Source organism: Vigna angularis, chromosome 2, assembly GCF_016808095.1.
Source record: "Vigna angularis cultivar LongXiaoDou No.4 chromosome 2, ASM1680809v1, whole genome shotgun sequence".
NCBI lineage: Eukaryota > Viridiplantae > Streptophyta > Magnoliopsida > Fabales > Fabaceae > Vigna > Vigna angularis.
This window is the reverse complement of record NC_068971.1, coordinates 37734692-37752240: the sequence shown is the minus strand read 5'-3', so window position 1 is coordinate 37752240 and position 17549 is coordinate 37734692. Positions and strand designations below refer to the sequence as shown.

At 34.8% G+C, this 17549-nt stretch overlaps 1 protein-coding gene and 1 pseudogene across 1 annotated transcript; both read right to left on the bottom strand.

Moving 5' to 3' along the window:
• Nucleotides 1–4166: 4166 nt before the first annotated feature.
• LOC108322516 (acetyl-CoA acetyltransferase, cytosolic 1-like) lies at nt 4167–8263 on the bottom strand (annotated as a pseudogene).
• Nucleotides 8264–8564: 301 nt separating this feature from the next.
• Nucleotides 8565–12443, bottom strand: LOC108322514 (acetyl-CoA acetyltransferase, cytosolic 1). The gene is given in 14 exon segments (XM_052872864.1): nt 8565–8693; nt 8809–8895; nt 9240–9281; nt 9361–9437; nt 9440–9470; nt 9616–9715; nt 10287–10372; nt 10740–10883; nt 10967–11105; nt 11185–11290; nt 11381–11554; nt 11637–11735; nt 11941–12005; nt 12393–12443. Coding segments are annotated over 13 exon segments (1221 nt in total). The 5' UTR covers nt 11987–12005; nt 12393–12443; the 3' UTR covers nt 8565–8603.
• Nucleotides 12444–17549: the final 5106 nt, after the last annotated feature.

The window sequence follows — 17549 nt, the reverse complement described above, 5'->3', positions numbered from 1 at the left end:
GGACGAGTGTTCGTTCGCTTGTGGACGAGCATTCGTTCGTCATCTTAGCATCCACTCATCAATTTTTTTAACGCCGTCTAGCCAACTTAACGGAAAGGACTCAATTGATATCAATTTTGAAAATTAAGGACCATCTTGATACACTTTAGAAAACGAGGACCCATCTGAGACATTCGTACATAAATAGGGATGTCGAAAAGGATTAAACCTAATTTTAACTATATAGAGATTAAAATGATTAAATTATATGTTAATAATTAAAAATGAATATAATCTGGATCAGAATATAATTTTATACTATACTTGATTGGTATATATATTCCAAAAATCATAGTCTAATTACTGATTTGGATCAGCTTTATGCAAGTTCAACTATCTAACGATAACCACACATTAACGATAAATTTGCAAACAAAAGATCGAGATCGAGATCAAGAATTTTTGTAATGTTGTACTTGGAATAAGAGGCTTGAAAAGATTCACTCCAACTCTAAACCAAAAATCAAATTACGACAAAAAAATGTTTAAACCATAAATCAAATTACGCCAGTAACATATAACAGAAAGATTTTCTTTTTTTTATTGATGAATGATCTACTTGGATACTAAGAAAACTTCACGTTCACAGTATCTAAGACTAAAACCTAACAATTATGTAGCTAAATTTCGGTCCACCCTTCCTGTAAAACCCGTAATTTTAGGCATGGTGGGGACATGGTGGTCACCCACCTCTTGCATTATTAGGAAGCATTTATTTGAGGTATTGGGTTACGGGGGAAAGGCTCAGCAAAGGAGAGCTTTCATTTTGGCATGTGAGAAGGAGAGAGAGGCTTATCTTTGGTATGAGGGAGAGCTTCCAGAAGAAGGGAACCCTTCCTCCCTTTCGTTTCCAGCCGTTCTAGGAGCACCTATGGGAAGCTGTTCCAACTTCTGAAGGCCTGAGAGGAGGATCTGGTTGAGCATCTGGTGAGAGGGGAGTCCTTGCAGCAAGATCTGGGAGAAGAAGTGAAGAATTGTTGAGGTTGCAAGGAGATCTTGATCTGCACATCTAGGAGGAGATAGATCCCAAAATTTTCAAGGAAGTCTTCAAGAGGTAAGGGGAGTTTGATTTATTTCATTAATTGTTGGTATAATCTGTATTTTGATGCAAATTTGGGAAGAAGGGGTTGAAAATGGGGTTTTCTGGGTTTCTCTGGAATCTGCGCGATTCTGCAGAATTCTGCAGAATGCGCGTACGTCCAATTTTGGTGAGTCAAAATTGGACGTTCGCTCCTTCAGTGCTCGACCAAATAGTGGACGGCCAAATTTATGGACGTTCGGTAATTGTTCTGAGCGTCCGTCCAAATCAGCGATCTTGGAACGTTCGTTCCAACAGTGCTCGACCAAATAGTGGTCGGCCTAACGTTCGTCCAATTCTGGTGAAATTGGACGTCCGTCCAAATTGCTCAGTGGTGAGCGTTCGGTTCTGAACGAACGTCCGCGTTCGTTCGTCATAATATATGGGACACTCGTCCAAATCGTATTTAAACAGTACATTAATGAGCGTTCGTCCTTGGTTTTGTGAGCGTTTGTCCTTGGTGTTGTGAGCGTTCGTCCTTGGTGTTGTGAGCGTTCGTCCTTGGTGTTGTAAGCGTTCGTCCTTGGTGTTGTGAGCGTTCGTCCTTGGTGTTGTGAGCGTTCGTCCTTGGTGTTGTGAGCGTTCGTCCTTGGTTTTGTGAGCGTTCGTCCTTGGTTTTGTGAGCGTTCGTCCTTGGTGTTGTGAGCGTTCGTCCTTGGTGTTGTGAGCGTTCGTCCTTGGTGTTGTGAGCGTTCGTCCTTGGTGTTGTGAGCGTTCGTCCTTGGTGTAGTGAGCGTTCGTCCTTGGTGTTGTGAGCGTTCGTCCTTGGTTTTGTGAGCGTTCGTCCTTGGTGTTGTGAGCGTTCGTCCTTGGTGTTGTGAGCGTTCGTCCTTGGTGTTGTGAGCGTTCGGCCTTGGTTTGTGAGCGTTCGGCCTATGATGAGGATTGATTCCAGAACGTTCGTTCAGACAGCATCAAAGTTGGAAATAGCGTTCGGCAATAATGCATAAATCCGTGGGTGTATTTTGAAGTAATTATTGAGAATTGTTGGTTATTTCCTTGATCCAATATTGGTTTAGTTATACATATTATTGAGAATATGTATGACTTCGTGATTGAGCACGTTTATTCTATTGGTTTAGTTATACATATTAATAGAATATGTATGACTTCGTGATTGAGCACGTTTATTCTGTTAGAGGTGGTACATACACTATGTTATTTACTTGTAACTTTGTCTGTCTTTTGAGCATTTTTGCTAGTCTCACGCGTGAGACTGAGATTCGAGTGTCACCTTCTTCTGCGCGAGGAGGTGAATGTCTCGCCCAATGACTTCGGCTCGTGTTGAGTATAGTGCATCGTTACGCGTAGTATCGATGTTTTTACTCGTTAGTCCTTGAGGAGTCGGGGAGATAGGTTTGAAGTCGCGATGGATGACGGCTCGGGTCGCCTGTTATTGAGAGCAGGTTATGACGACGAATTACAAGTAAACGACATCAGTTTATGAAAAAAGACTAGTCTGCAGTGTCATGTGAGTCGATTTATCATGGGAATTGTTATAGTATTTGTAGTGGGTTTATAGTGTGATAATTCTGGTTATTCATCTTGCATGTTGTGGCTGTGGTTTCTAACCGTGATGGTCGTACGGATACGAGAGAGATGGTAGTGTAGATAAAGTTGGATTTGGAATACTTCTTCGAGAGAGACGGGGAGTAAAACTTGTTGGGTCTATAGGTAGTAACGAGCGTTCTTACTAGTGACGTTCGGTCTTGGTGTTATTTATTTTCAGGTAGCGAGCGTTATTAGATAACAGTTGATCTTGATGTTAGTGGATCTGAGGTAGCTAGCGTCCGATCTTAATTTGGTAACCTGAGGTTTAGTTTGATTACGTTCGGTCAGTACTGAGGTGTTCAGTAGAGTACTCTAGGCGTTTATCCCAGACTCAAGCGTTCCTTATTATAGTGTTCTGTCTCGTAGCGATGGTTCTTAGGGAATGATCTTTATTGGTGATGTTGCTCTGAGGTTGTAATCATTTATAGGGAGTGACCGGCTTTGATAGTCGTTGAGGTATCGATCGATTGATAAATAGTGATTTGTCGTGATGATACATGATTCAGGAAGTGATCATTCATAGGTAGTGCTCGGGTCGGATGATGCCTGTCTCAGGTAAGGATCATTAATAGTTAGTGGTTGTACGTAGGGAACATCCGGTCTCGATGAGGTTACCCTCAGATAGAATTAAATTCAGTAAAGTGATCAATTAAGTGTTCGTCCGAATGGTACTTAATCTGTGGTGTGCGAGATTTGATCTTTGAGCAATCGTTCGAATAGTGTTCGAAATAATAGTAATTGTTCTAGTAGAGTACACTGTCTTAACGTGAAGTCTAAGTACTTGATCTTAATTAGCGTTTGATTTTTTGGTATTCGACCTAATGGTATTCGTATAATAGCGTTTGATGCTCAGTTTCTAGCTTAAGTGATCAATCTTAATGTTCGTGTAAATAGTATCCGATGTAATATAAGTTCGTTGTTTTATCGTTTGATTCAGTAATGTTATGATATCTGGGTATGTATTGAGGTTGAGGGTACTGTAGTAGGATGTCTTGATCTATGGTTGATTGTGGACATATTGAGGAGACTAAGAATGAAATCACAAGCGGGGCACCTTCCGTTGATTTGCTCATCAACGTATCATCCGGATGAGAGTTTATTGTGTATTGGGTTGATTATTAGGTACTATGGAATGAGTGTCCAACAGGAATTGTGGTACGTTGGTTGAGGATGTCGGATTTAATTATTATATGATATTTATATTGAAATAACTATGCATGTTTTATAAATGATGTGTTTCAGGTTAGCTCACCCTTACTTTGCTTGTTTGTGCATGTGAATGCGATGATCGTATAATGTGTGATGTTATGCGGGAGCAGCTGAAGGATTGTCTCGTAATCCTGTGCAAATGGAGGAAGAGATGGAAGATCGAATTAGAAGGATTCAAGGTTATCTTTGCAGTTGCGTTTGAGCTTAAGACTGATGTATAGATTTTAGTTTATGTTCGGGATGTTATGTATTATTACAACATTTAAGTTTTGAAAAAAAAAAATTTTAGGGTGAATTTTTGGGATGTTACACTTCCCGTCTGGTGCGTAATACATTTGGAATTTGCATGTATGGTGATGAAGGAAGCAGGATCTTTGAGCTTTGCACGAAACGTTGGCTCTGAAAAAGGGCTTACAAAAGCTCAACAACAAGGGCAGATGCACCACCTCCTCCGTTGCAAATGCCACCGACTCCGTACTTCCCATTCTTCTGCTTCAATACCTGCAGTATATAACTTTTCGATTAACTGAATCCAAAAACAACATTCAATATTATGGAAAGACCGAACATGCTACTCTATATTGTAAAATAAGAATGTTTTGAACAGAGCATATACCCCCAAAAGCGTCACCAGAATGCGAGCACCACTGCAACCGAGAGGATGACCCAGTGCAACAGCTCCACCACGTACATTTACTTTTTCCTGCAAAATAATAGTTACTTGAGTGAAAGGAATAAATGGCAGGGTACAGCCATTAATGATCGCGGTTAAGTTAAATTATGGATTATAGAAAAACATCTAACATGTTCTGCACTATGCAAAGATGGGTTTGAAGCCTACGATAGCATACATTCTTTAAGATAATTAGAGATACGGCCATTAATGGCCACAATAATGTTAAATTATGGGTTGTAGACAAATTGTAGCATGCTCTGCACTATGCAAAGAGGGATTCGGGACCTACAACAGCATCCACTCTTCAAGACAGTCAATAGAAAACACCATAGGATTACAACTTTCACTCGATGACACAGAGAAGAACTTACCGAATTTAGTCCAAGAAGTTTTTGGTTTGCAAGAGCCACAACCTATGGACAATAATATGAACAGTTAAAATCTATAGCATCATGAATTGAAAAAGTACTACAATTCAGCAGTAATTCCTACCGCAAAAGCTTCATTAATTTCATAAAAGTCAATTTGTGAAGCCTCCAACCCTGCATTGGAAATGGCTTTGGGAATGCAAGGGATGGAGCCGTCGTAAATAACTCTGGTTCCTGCACAGCCCAAACTTATGAGTATGAAATTATACTAATAATATAACAAATGCTAGAAATAGTGTGAATCCCGGAATCGTTTTCTCTATTTCTTATTTCTTATGGTCTGAAGATGTAGTTCATATTTAAAATATATTTCATGTACCTGAGCAGCGTCAGCAAATCCAGTGATTTTTGCAATAACTTGAAGCCCAAGCTTCAGTGCTTTCTCTCCACTCACCAAAACTAATGCAGCAGCACCATCACTGTTGGAAAGAGCATTTTCATTTTTATTAAAATATTAAACTAATGATGGGTGTTAATTATCATTTGAGAATTTAAATTAATGATAAATGAATACACAAAGAAACATATAAAATATTAAATATGTCTAAATACAACTCTAACTGAATCACTTGTGGCTCAAAGATAATATAGGCAAAAAAAACTTGTCTTCCTGACGACATTTTTTGCTATCTATACTACCAGGAGAACGAGGCAGATTTACAAGCATTGTTCATCCTCATACTACCCCTTGGTCCAACACACATATAAGAGATTTATATAGTGGAAAGTCCATTTTTTATAAGAATAAGATAAGCAAATTTTAACCATAAACCAATATATGGATGGACCATACAACCATATGGATGGTCAGTATTAAAAGTTTTTAAGTTCACATAACAAATTAAAAAAGTCATTTGACAGTTTAAAACTACTCACATGACTAGGGGGACTTTTACATTTTTATCATTCATAATAACATCAAATGGTGAGTAAGTAGCATCCAAATCGTTAAACATTAAAAAAATGAGCAAATTTTGATAACATATTAACCTTATGCTAGAAGCATTGCCAGCAGTAACAGAACCTCCGGTCTCCTTGAAACTTGGACGAAGTTTGCGTAACTTGGCAGCATCAAACTGGCATAGAAAAAGGAAAATATAACAATATATTAACTTGTATTCGACAGCCAGTATAAACAAATATATTGACTATAAACTTACTAAATTTTTGCAGCTAGAAGCTGTATAAAAGTTTTGTTTATGAGGAGAAAAAAAAAACTTTAAATTCCAATCCCAACTTCTGATTAATTGTTTACCTTAATAGACCTGGACATATTCACAATATTATCCAATATCCATATAACTCATGCTTAGAAAACCTATGGCGTTCAAACATATTTCAGACTCATAAACTGGGAATATTATTAGATAAACAAGTGTTTTTGTAGGCTAAACTACTATTCATACAAGTATTACCAAGTTTCAACTTATTTATGTGGTTACCTTTCCTATGCCTTCATCCCTATCAACAACTGTTGAAGGTTTTCCCCTTCCACCAGAGACTTCAACTGGAACAATTTCCCATTTAAAGGCACCACTATCTTGGGCACAATTTCCCATTTAAAGGCACCACTATCTTGGGCAGCAATTCCACGTTCAAAACTTTGAATCGCATAGTTGTCCTGAGGGAAAAACAGAGACATCACAAAAATTTATTACAATAATCCTGCTAAAATCTTTCTAAAAAGACAATAATCCTAAAGACCTGGTCATCTCTTGTAAATGCATGGTTATCTGCACATAGCTCAGCACACACTCCCATCCCAACATCCTTATAGACATCCCATAACCCATCTTTCAACATCCCATCAACAAGTGAATCATGCCCGAGGCGCAATCCTTTCCTGAAGTTTTACTGCTGAATCAGTTTCTGCCACAACTAGAACAAATCTTAAAGAGAGTCAAATTAAATGCAATATTGACCTTGCTTCAGCCAGGTACTTAGGTACATTAGACATACTTTCCATACCACCAGCCACAACAACATCATTTGTGCCTAATTGAATACTCTGGGCTGCAAGCATTGTTGCTGCAATAGCCAGAACAAATTTAATGTCCTTTTTCTATATTTTAAAAACATAAAATGATACAAATAGAATTCTCTTAATAATAAACCCACCTTTCATTCCTGATGCACAAACTTTGTTAACAGTAGTGCAGACTACTGAATTGGGTATTCCTGCTCCGAGAGCAGCTTGTCTTGCAGGAGCTTGCCCCAAATTAGCACTAAGAACATTTCCGAAAATTACTTCTTCCACAAGGGATGGATCAACATTAGCCCTTTTAAGAGCAGCTGCGTATCAATGAAAAAAACATGTAAACATGACAAGATCAAATGCAATGTAATGAGCACTGAAATATGGTTCCATAGTTACCTTCAATGGTTATAGAGCCTAGCTTAGTGGCAGATAGAGATGACAGAGTACCAAGAAATCCACCCATCGGCGTACGTGCAACACCAACAATGCAAACATCTACAGAAATCAAACATACAAGATCAACTAACGCTTTAATTTTTATTTTTTCTTCTGTCTTTATGATTGTGCCTGACGGATCAAACGAACTGTTTTACAGAGGAAACTTTACGAGGTGAAATAAAGGGAATATAAGCAGCGCGATACAACAATATACTCCAATTCGAAAGTGTAAGTAGGTAATCCAAAATATTTTATGAACGACCTTGGGGTTTTATGTAATCTGAAGAAGCTGCAGCTGCTGGCGCCATTGATAGATGAAAACGGAGTCTGAAATCCAAAACATTAAATACGGAGAGATTTAGGCTTAATTAGAAAACGAAGATACATAATATTTGTAAACTGATTTCAAGTACGGAGGATACAAGAATCAACAAAACTGATTATCAAAGCCCGAATCAACCTCTTAACAGTTAAACATTCAGAAATTGGAAAATACGAAAAGCAGAGCGAGATTGTACGACTGCTCCTCGTTCGTTGTTTTCGTATGCAAGCAAATAATATGCAATGAAAGATGACGATGAGAGAAGCGAGGGGGAAATGGAGATCTAGGAGAGAATCAGGAGTAAAAAATAAACGATGAAGAAACAGATAAAAGCTGATGCATGCATCAAATGGATCTGAAGAAAATTGAGGAAAGAAAGTTTGGAATATACCTTTGTTAGCTATGTGTTTGTTGTTTGGTGGAAGGAGCAGTGAGAAGACGAAAGAGGAGTGAAGAGCGAATGAAAATGGGTGATGCGTGAGCTTATATATGGCGTGGTGGAAGACGCCACGAGTTACACGCGCCTTTCAATGCATACTATTGCTTAACGTGTTACTGGACAAGGCCAAGCACAACCCAATCGCTCTTATCTTCTTAACATTCTCATTCGTCAACTTCAACTTTAATCCAAATGTGTGTTAGGTAGTAAGCAATAATTATAATAATAATAATTATTATTATTGTTATTGTTATTATTATTATTAACTCAAATTCATTATTAGTGAGATACATTTAAAAACCATTATTATTAGATTAATAATATGAAAAGTTATTAAGAGTGTGTTAAGGTTGATTATGTTGCGATGTTACAAACCGAGGTAATATATTGTTGTACGAAACAGGATCTTTGAGCTTTGCACGAAACGCTGGCTCTGAAAAAGGGCTTACAAAAGCTCAACAACAAGGGCAGATGCACCACCTCCTCCGTTGCAAATGCCACTGACTCCGTACTTCCCATTCTTCTGCTTCAATACCTGCAGTATATAACTTTTCGATTAACTGAGTCCAAAAACAACATTCAATATTATGGAAAGACTGAACATGCTACTCTATATTGTAAAATAACAACGTTTTGAACAGAGCATATACCCCCAAAAGCGTCACCAGAATGCGAGCACCACTACAACCGAGAGGATGACCCAGTGCAACAGCTCCACCACGTACAATTACTTTTTCCTGCAAAATAATATTTACTTGAGTGAAAGGAATAAATGGCAGGGTACAGCCATTAATGATCGCGGTTAAGTTAAATTATGGATTATAGAAAAACATCTAACATGTTCTGCACTATGCAAAGATGGGTTTGAAGCCTACGACAGCATACATTCTTTAAGATAATTAGAGATACGACCATTAATGGCCACAATAATGTTAAATTATGGGTTGTAGACAAATTGTAGCATGCTCTGCACTATGCAAAGAGGGATTCGGGACCTACAACAGCATCCACTCTTCAAGACAGTCAACAGAAAACACCATAGGATTACAACTTTCACTCGATGACACAGAGAAGAACTTACCGAATTTAGTCCAAGAAGTTTTTGGTTTGCAAGAGCCACAACCTATGGACAATAATATGAACAGTTAAAATCTATAGCATCATGAATTGAAAAAGTACTACAATTCAGCAGTAATTCCTACCGCAAAAGCTTCATTAATTTCATAAAAGTCAATTTGTGAAGCCTCCAACCCTGCATTGGAAATGGCTTTGGGAATGCAAGGGATGGAGCCGTCGTAAATAACTCTGGTTCCTGCACAGCCCAAACTTATGAGTATGAAATTATACTAATAATATAACAAATGCTAGAAATAGTGTGAATCCCGGAATCGTTTTCTCTATTTCTTATTTCTTATGGTCTGAAGATGTAGTTCATATTTAAAATATATTTCATGTACCTGAGCAGCGTCAGCAAATCCAGTGATTTTTGCAATAACTTGAAGCCCAAGCTTCAGTGCTTTCTCTCCACTCACCAAAACTAATGCAGCAGCACCATCACTGTTGGAAAGAGCATTTTCATTTTTATTAAAATATTAAACTAATGATGGGTGTTAATTATCATTTGAGAATTTAAATTAATGATAAATGAATACACAAAGAAACATATAAAATATTAAATATGTCAAAATATAACTCTAACTGAATCACTTGTGGCTCAAAGATAATATAGGCAAAAAAAACTTGTCTTCCTGACGACATTCTTTGCTATCTATACTACCAGGAGAACGAGGCAGATTTACAAGCATTGTTCATCCCCATACTACCCCTTGGTCCAACACACATATAAGAGATTTATATAGTGGAAAGTCCATTTTTTATAAGAATAAGATAAGCAAATTTTAACCATAAACCAATATATGGATGGACGATACAACCATATGGATGGTCAATATTAAAAGTTTTTAAGTTCACATAACAAATTAAAAAAGTCATTTGACAGTTTAAAACTACTCACATGACTAGGGGGACTTTTACATTTTTATCATTCATAATAACATCAAATGGTGAGTAAGTAGCATCCAAATCGTTAAACATTAAAAAAATGAGCAAATTTTGATAACATATTAACCTTATGCTAGAAGCATTGCCAGCAGTAACAGAACCTCCGGTCTCCTTGAAACTTGGACGAAGTTTGCGTAACTTGGCAGCATCAAACTGGCATAGAAAAAGGAAAATATATCAATATATTAACTTGTATTCGACAGCCAGTATAAACAAATCTATTGACTATAAACTTACTAAATTTTTGCAGCTAGAAGCTGTATAAAAGTTTTGTTTATGAGGAGAAAAAAAAAACTTTAAATTCCAATCCCAACTTCTGATTAATTGTTTACCTTAATAGACCTGGACATATTCACAATATTATCCAATATCCATATAACTCATGCTTAGAAAACCTATGGCGTTCAAACATATTTCAGACTCATGAAACTGGGAATATTATTAGATAAACAAGTGTTTTTGTAGGCTAAACTACTATTCATACAAGTATTACCATGTTTCAACTTATTTATGTGGTTACCTTTCCTATGCCTTCATCCCTATCAACAACTGTTGAAGGTTTTCCCCTTTCACCAGAGACTTCAACTGGAACAATTTCCCATTTAAAGGCACCACTATCTTGGGCAGCAATTCCACGTTCAAAACTTTGAATCGCATAGTTGTCCTGAGGGAAAAACAGAGACATCACAAAAATTTATTACAATAATCCTGCTAAAATCTTTCTAAAAAGACAATAATCCTAAAGACCTGGTCATCTCTTGTAAATGCATGGTTATCTGCACATAGCTCAGCACACACTCCCATCCCAACATCCTTATAGACATCCCATAACCCATCTTTCAACATCCCATCAACAAGTGAATCATGCCCGAGGCGCGATCCTTTCCTGAAGTTTTACTACTGAATCAGTTTCTGCCACAACTAGAACAAATCTTAAAGAGAGTCAAATTAAATGCAATATTGACCTTGCTTCAGCCAGGTACTTAGGTACATTAGACATACTTTCCATACCACCAGCCACAACAACATCATTTGTGCCTAATTGAATACTCTGGGCTGCAAGCATTGTTGCTGCAATAGCCAGAACAAATTTAATGTCCTTTTTCTATATTTTAAAAACATAAAATGATACAAATAGAATTCTCTTAATAATAAACCCACCTTTCATTCCTGATGCACAAACTTTGTTAACAGTAGTGCAGACTACTGAATTGGGTATTCCTGCTCCGAGAGCAGCTTGTCTTGCAGGAGCTTGCCCCAAATTAGCACTAAGAACATTTCCGAAAATTACTTCTTCCACAAGGGATGGATCAACATTAGCCCTTTTAAGAGCAGCTGCGTATCAATGAAAAAAACATGTAAACATGACAAGATCAAATGCAATGTAATGAGCACTGAAATATGGTTCCATAGTTACCTTCAATGGCTATAGAGCCTAGCTTAGTGGCAGATAGAGATGACAGAGTACCAAGAAATCCACCCATCGGCGTACGTGCAACACCAACAATGCAAACATCTACAGAAATCAAACATAGAAGATCAACTAACGCTTTAATTTTTAACTTTTTTTCTTTCTTTATGATTGTGCCTGACGGATCAAACGAACTGTTTTACAGAGGAAACTTTACAAGGTGAAATAAAGGGAATATAAACAGCGCGATACAACAATATACTCTAATTCAAAAGTGTAAGTAGGTAATCCAAAATATTTTATGAACGACCTTGGGGTTTTATGTAATCTGAAGAAGCTGCAGCTGCTGGCACCATTGATAGATGAAAACGGAGTCTGAAATCCAAAACATTAAATACGGAGAGATTTAGGCTTAATTAGAAAACGAAGATACATAATATTTGTAAACTGATTTCAAGTACGGAGGATACAAGAATCAACAAAACTGATTATCAAAGCCCGAATCAACCTCTTAACAGTTAAACATTCGGAAATTGGAAAATACGAAAAAGCAGAGCGAGATTGTACGACTGCTCCTCGTTCGTTGTTTTCGTATGCAAGCAAATAATATGCAATGAAAGATGACGATGAGAGAAGCGAGGGGGAAATGGAGATCTAGGAGAGAATCAGGAGTAAAAAATAAACGATGAAGAAACAGATAAAAGCTGATGCATGCATCAAATGGATCTGAAGAAAATTGAGGAAAGAAAGTTTGGAATATACCTTTGTTAGCTATGTGTTTGTTGTTTGGTGGAAGGAGCAGTGAGAAGACGAAAGAGGAGTGAAGAGCGAATGAAAATGGGTGATGTGTGAACTTATATATGGCGTGGTGGAAGACGCCACGAGTTACACGCGCCTTTCAATGCATACTATTGCTTAACGTGTTACTGGACAAGGCCAAGCACAACCCAATCGCTCTTATCTTCTTAACATTCTCATTCAACAATTTCAACTTTAATCCAAATGTGTGTTAGGTAGTAAGCAATAATTATAATAATAATTATTATTATTATTGTTATTGTTATTATTATTATTAACTCAAATTCATTATTAGTGAGATACATTTAAAAACCATTATTATTAGATTAATAATATGAAAAGTTATTAAGAGTGTGTTAAGGTTGATTATGTTGCGATGTTACAAACCAAGGTAATATATTGTTAATATTATGATGATTAGGGTGTGCGAAAATGCAAGATAGAAAAAATTGATTTTGATACTCTTTATTTTGGTAAGTAATTAATTTGTAACATGAAACAAAGACATTACAATAATGGTTTATTAAAAATAATTAATTTAAGGTAATTTGGTGTTCAAGAATGATTTAAGTGGAGAGTTTGATAAATTAAAGACTGTTATTGCATATAAAATTTAAAATGCGACCCATGCAATGCACACTTATTACTTTTTTAATTTCCGTAAAAGGACACACATGCAACCTTAGTCCACCTACCAAAATATTAAACAATTTATTTTTAAAACACATAATCTTATTCAAATTAATATATCTCGACTTAATAGAAAATATGTAAAATTTGATCAAATTTATTTATAATATAAATAAAAAACGATTTAGTTTAAAAAAGATGCATGCATGTTACATAGATGTGGATGGAGGGCATGGTACAGATAGAAAGCTTCACATGTCTTCTTTCCACGGTGGAAACTTAATTTGACTATAGGATAAAATATTTTTTAAATGAATGACTCATTTTTTCCTCCTTCCTGTGGGTTTATACGAGGTTTAATTGAATGATTGATTTTTTATTATCTACATTGATCTTAATCAATATTTTATGGATAGTAATCGACTTGGCTTAGATGATTTCTTTTTAATTGATAATAAGTTAAGCTTTTCCAAATTAATTTTTATAAACTTATATCTAAGACTGACCACTTTAAGCAAAACTTGTTTCATCAACTCATTTAAATCATTCATCATAGATTGATTTCTTATATAATCTTGATAATCATCTTTATCGAACAATATAATCGTTTGATTACATAATAATCATGACCAACAATTATAGTATAATTAAGTTAATAATAATAATAACAAATCAACCTCTTAATATTAATTAATATATAATTATATTGTTATAGATCTACATAAAGATAAAATGTTCATCATAACTATTATATATAAAAATATAAAATTTGACTTATACATACATACACACATAATATATATTATTACATTAATTGTTAATCCATCAATCATACACTAATTATCATTAGATAATCTTTTATAGGTACCTTTAAAATAGAATAACTAATGACCCATTAACAATTTTTTAATGATGACAAACAAATTATAATTTAGTTTCTGGTTTTGAAAATAATTAATTTTCTATTAATCCCCGGTCTCGTAATATCTTTAAAGTATTGATTAATGAATTATTGTTTTTTTCTTTATCAACTACATTATTATTACTATACTTCACTTTAAAAAAAAAACATTAAATGGCTTTTTTGAATTTTTAACACAAACGCTACTCTCCGGATAAAAATTTTCATATTGTGAATATAAACACAAATAAAAAAATACTTAAAAAATGAAAAATCACGGTGATGAGCACTATTACTTATTAAAAATAGTCAATTTGGTATAGGAAGAAAGGAAAATATAAATAATGAAGTGAAAAAAAACACATAAGGTAATTAAAAATATATAAGATGTAGAATAAAAAATATTTAATTTAAGACAGTGAGTTTGAGTATGAATAAGTAAGAATTACAATATGAAGTTGTCTATTGAAGTTAAATTTAAAACGAGTAACAAAGGAAATTTTTGAACTAGTTTTTAATTAGATTAAGAGTGAAATTAAAATTAAGAAATATATTTAGTAGAAATAATTCATTTAAGAATAATTTCTAATAATAATTTGATTGAAAACTGTTTCTAAAAATGCTACAACTTAAAAAGATATCCACATCTATGCTTATTTAAAGCATAAAAGTATTATTTCTTTACTATAATTTATATTTCTCACCATTAAGAAATGTTATAAATAGTGCGATTGTAGGAGCTATTATTAAATAATTTTGTACAAGTTATTATTAAGCCAAATGTCTTGTCTGAATTTATACATTTATAAAATTATTAAATTTTATATAGAATAAATATATATTTATATCAGACTTGATAAAAAAAAATATGATTTTAAAGTGCAGTTTAATGAAATAACTCTACCAATGAAACGGTGGCGTAGCACCCAATGCATGAGGAAATGCACGTTACTTCAGCCACCCACCTAACTGTTAACTACCTTTTCATGTATTTGTCCCTCTTTTCTAGTAGAGTGATGATGGAGATATTACAATTATTTTTGAGGGATTCTTCTTACACCTTATTCACTTTATCCTGTAACTCCAAATTTACTTCTTTGTCCTTCATTTAATAAAAAGTCAAAAAGTGATTCTCTCTACATCTCACGGTCTTCGTCCTGCATCTCCAAAACATATTTTAATTTCAATGATACCCTTTGTCTTTCACACAGAGAAACCGCATTTCGAACTGCAAAAACAAATCGCTTCGATCTACGGAAAGCACAAACCCACCCACCGCAGTTCAAAATGCGTAAAGCACGGAGATCCCACCGCATTTCGATCTGCGGCTGAGACAAACCGCACTTCGAAGTGCGTTAGATTTTTAAGGTTTAGTTTTTTAATTTTTTTTATTAGGTTAGTATATATTTATTTTATTAGGTTTTATTTTTATTAGGTTAGTATAATAAATTTAATTTTTTATGTTAGTTGTTAAATAAAATGTTTTGTTTTAATATATTTTGAATTATTTTATTTGTTTGTTAAATTTTGTTGAATTTGTTATTTTTCAACATATTATTATTTTCTTAATATATTATTTATTATGTATTTAATTTTATTTAAGTTTTTTAATTTTTTATGAAATTGAAATAATTATTAAATTGTTTATTGAATTAAATAATAATTATTATATGTAATGTTAAATATTATTTTGGATTTAAAGTGCAACAATTAATTAAAACGCACTTCAAAGTGCGGTTAGGAAACAATTAATTAAAATAGGAAACGCACTTCGAAGTGCGGTTAGGAAACAATTAATTAAAACGCACTTCGAAATGCGACCACTAGGAAACGCACTTCGAAGTGCGGTATTAATTTTTGACTTTTTGTTAATGAAGGGTAAAGAAGTAAAATTGGGGGTGCAGGATGAAGGCAGTGAGGTGTAGGAAGAATCACTCGAAGTCAAAACGTAATTAATGAATTTATTTTTTTTAACCCCCAACCATTTTCCTAACTGCCAACCACAAAAATATTTTTTGGGTATAAACCCTCAGGTGCGCCATGTTCTTCGTTTTTCACTATAGCAATTCACTGTAGCAAGCATTGTTATTTTTCTTCAGTTCTTTGCTGTGTATTGAATTGGATTGAGTTGGTGGTTAAGATTATCTGGTGGTGGTAGTGTTGGGTTTGTTGGGAGATTTGGACATCTACTGTGACAGCGAGAGGAAGAAGACACTCTGACGTTCGACGAGAGGAAGAAGACAGGTACACGAATCTCGTAACCGCACTTCGAGGTGCGGAAAGCAGTGACCGCACTTCGAAGTGCGTTTTTTATTTTGTAGCCGCACTTAAGTGCGGTTTATGATATTTCATGCATGCTTTTGTTTTATTTTTCTTTTCTTTATTTTTTTTTTTCTTTATTTCATGCATGTTTTTTTGATTTAATGATTTTTTAGTTATATTCCTGCAATGATTTTTTTTACATGTTTTTTTATCTTTTTTTTTATGTTTTTTTATTATGTTATTATTTTTTATTTAAATTTCTTGTTTTGTGTTATGATTTTTTATTTTAAATTTTTTGTTCATGGATTATGCTCTATACTGGAGATCACATACATATTATTAATAGAGAGATATTTAATTAAAAAAACTAAGTTTCAAAACGCCATTTGAAATCCGGTTATCCGCAGATCGAACTGCGTTTCTCCTTGTCGCAGATTGAAATGCAGTTTTGTGCCTCACCAGCTCCGGTTATCCGCTTCCGCAGATCGAAACGCGGTTGTATATGTGTGCCGCAGATCGAACTGCGGTTTGTGCTTATCGCAGATCGAACTGCGTTTCTCCTTGCCGCATATCGAAATGCGGTTCTGATCCCTTTCCGCACTTCTAACTGCGGACGTGCACCTCCAGCGAGCTTCGAACACGAACCACGAACCGAACCAAGCACAGATTACAGCAAACAAATATAGTAGATGCAAGTTACTAACCTGGACGGCAGCTCAGATCTGTGAGGAAAACAACGGAGGAACGCGAGCAACGCAGCGTGGGATGGCAGAGACAAGATACGGAGGACGGAGAGAAAAAGAGGGAGGAAGGAGGGGGTGTAGGTGTAGGGTTTCACTGTGAGATGCGGCAGAAGAGGAGTTAAAGTTTTACTAAACTTTTTAAAAATCCATAATATTCTTCTCTCTCCTCGTTGACTGTGGCAAGGGCATAGTTGGAATTAAAATTTTTTTTGGAGATGCAGGACGAGAGTGGTGAGGTGCAGGGAGAATGACTCTTATCTTTTTTAGCAGTGCATGTTAAATGTCATTTATGTGATTTTTTTTCTTTTTTTTTCTTTAGAAGTGATATTTATTTTGTTTATTTCTCAATAAATTTTATCTAATTTTTAAAATTTAAAATAGACATTTTTTGTGGCTATATTGTAATAAAAGATACTTACTTCTTTTTTATTTTAATACAATTTTTCTTATTTTACTTTAACTACTTAACTCAGAAATCAAAATTGTAAAATAAAAAAAGTAGATATCAAAAAATAAAGAATTAAACTCATATATTGAAAATATCATAAAATTGTACTGTCACTAAATAATAATCTACCTTGTAAA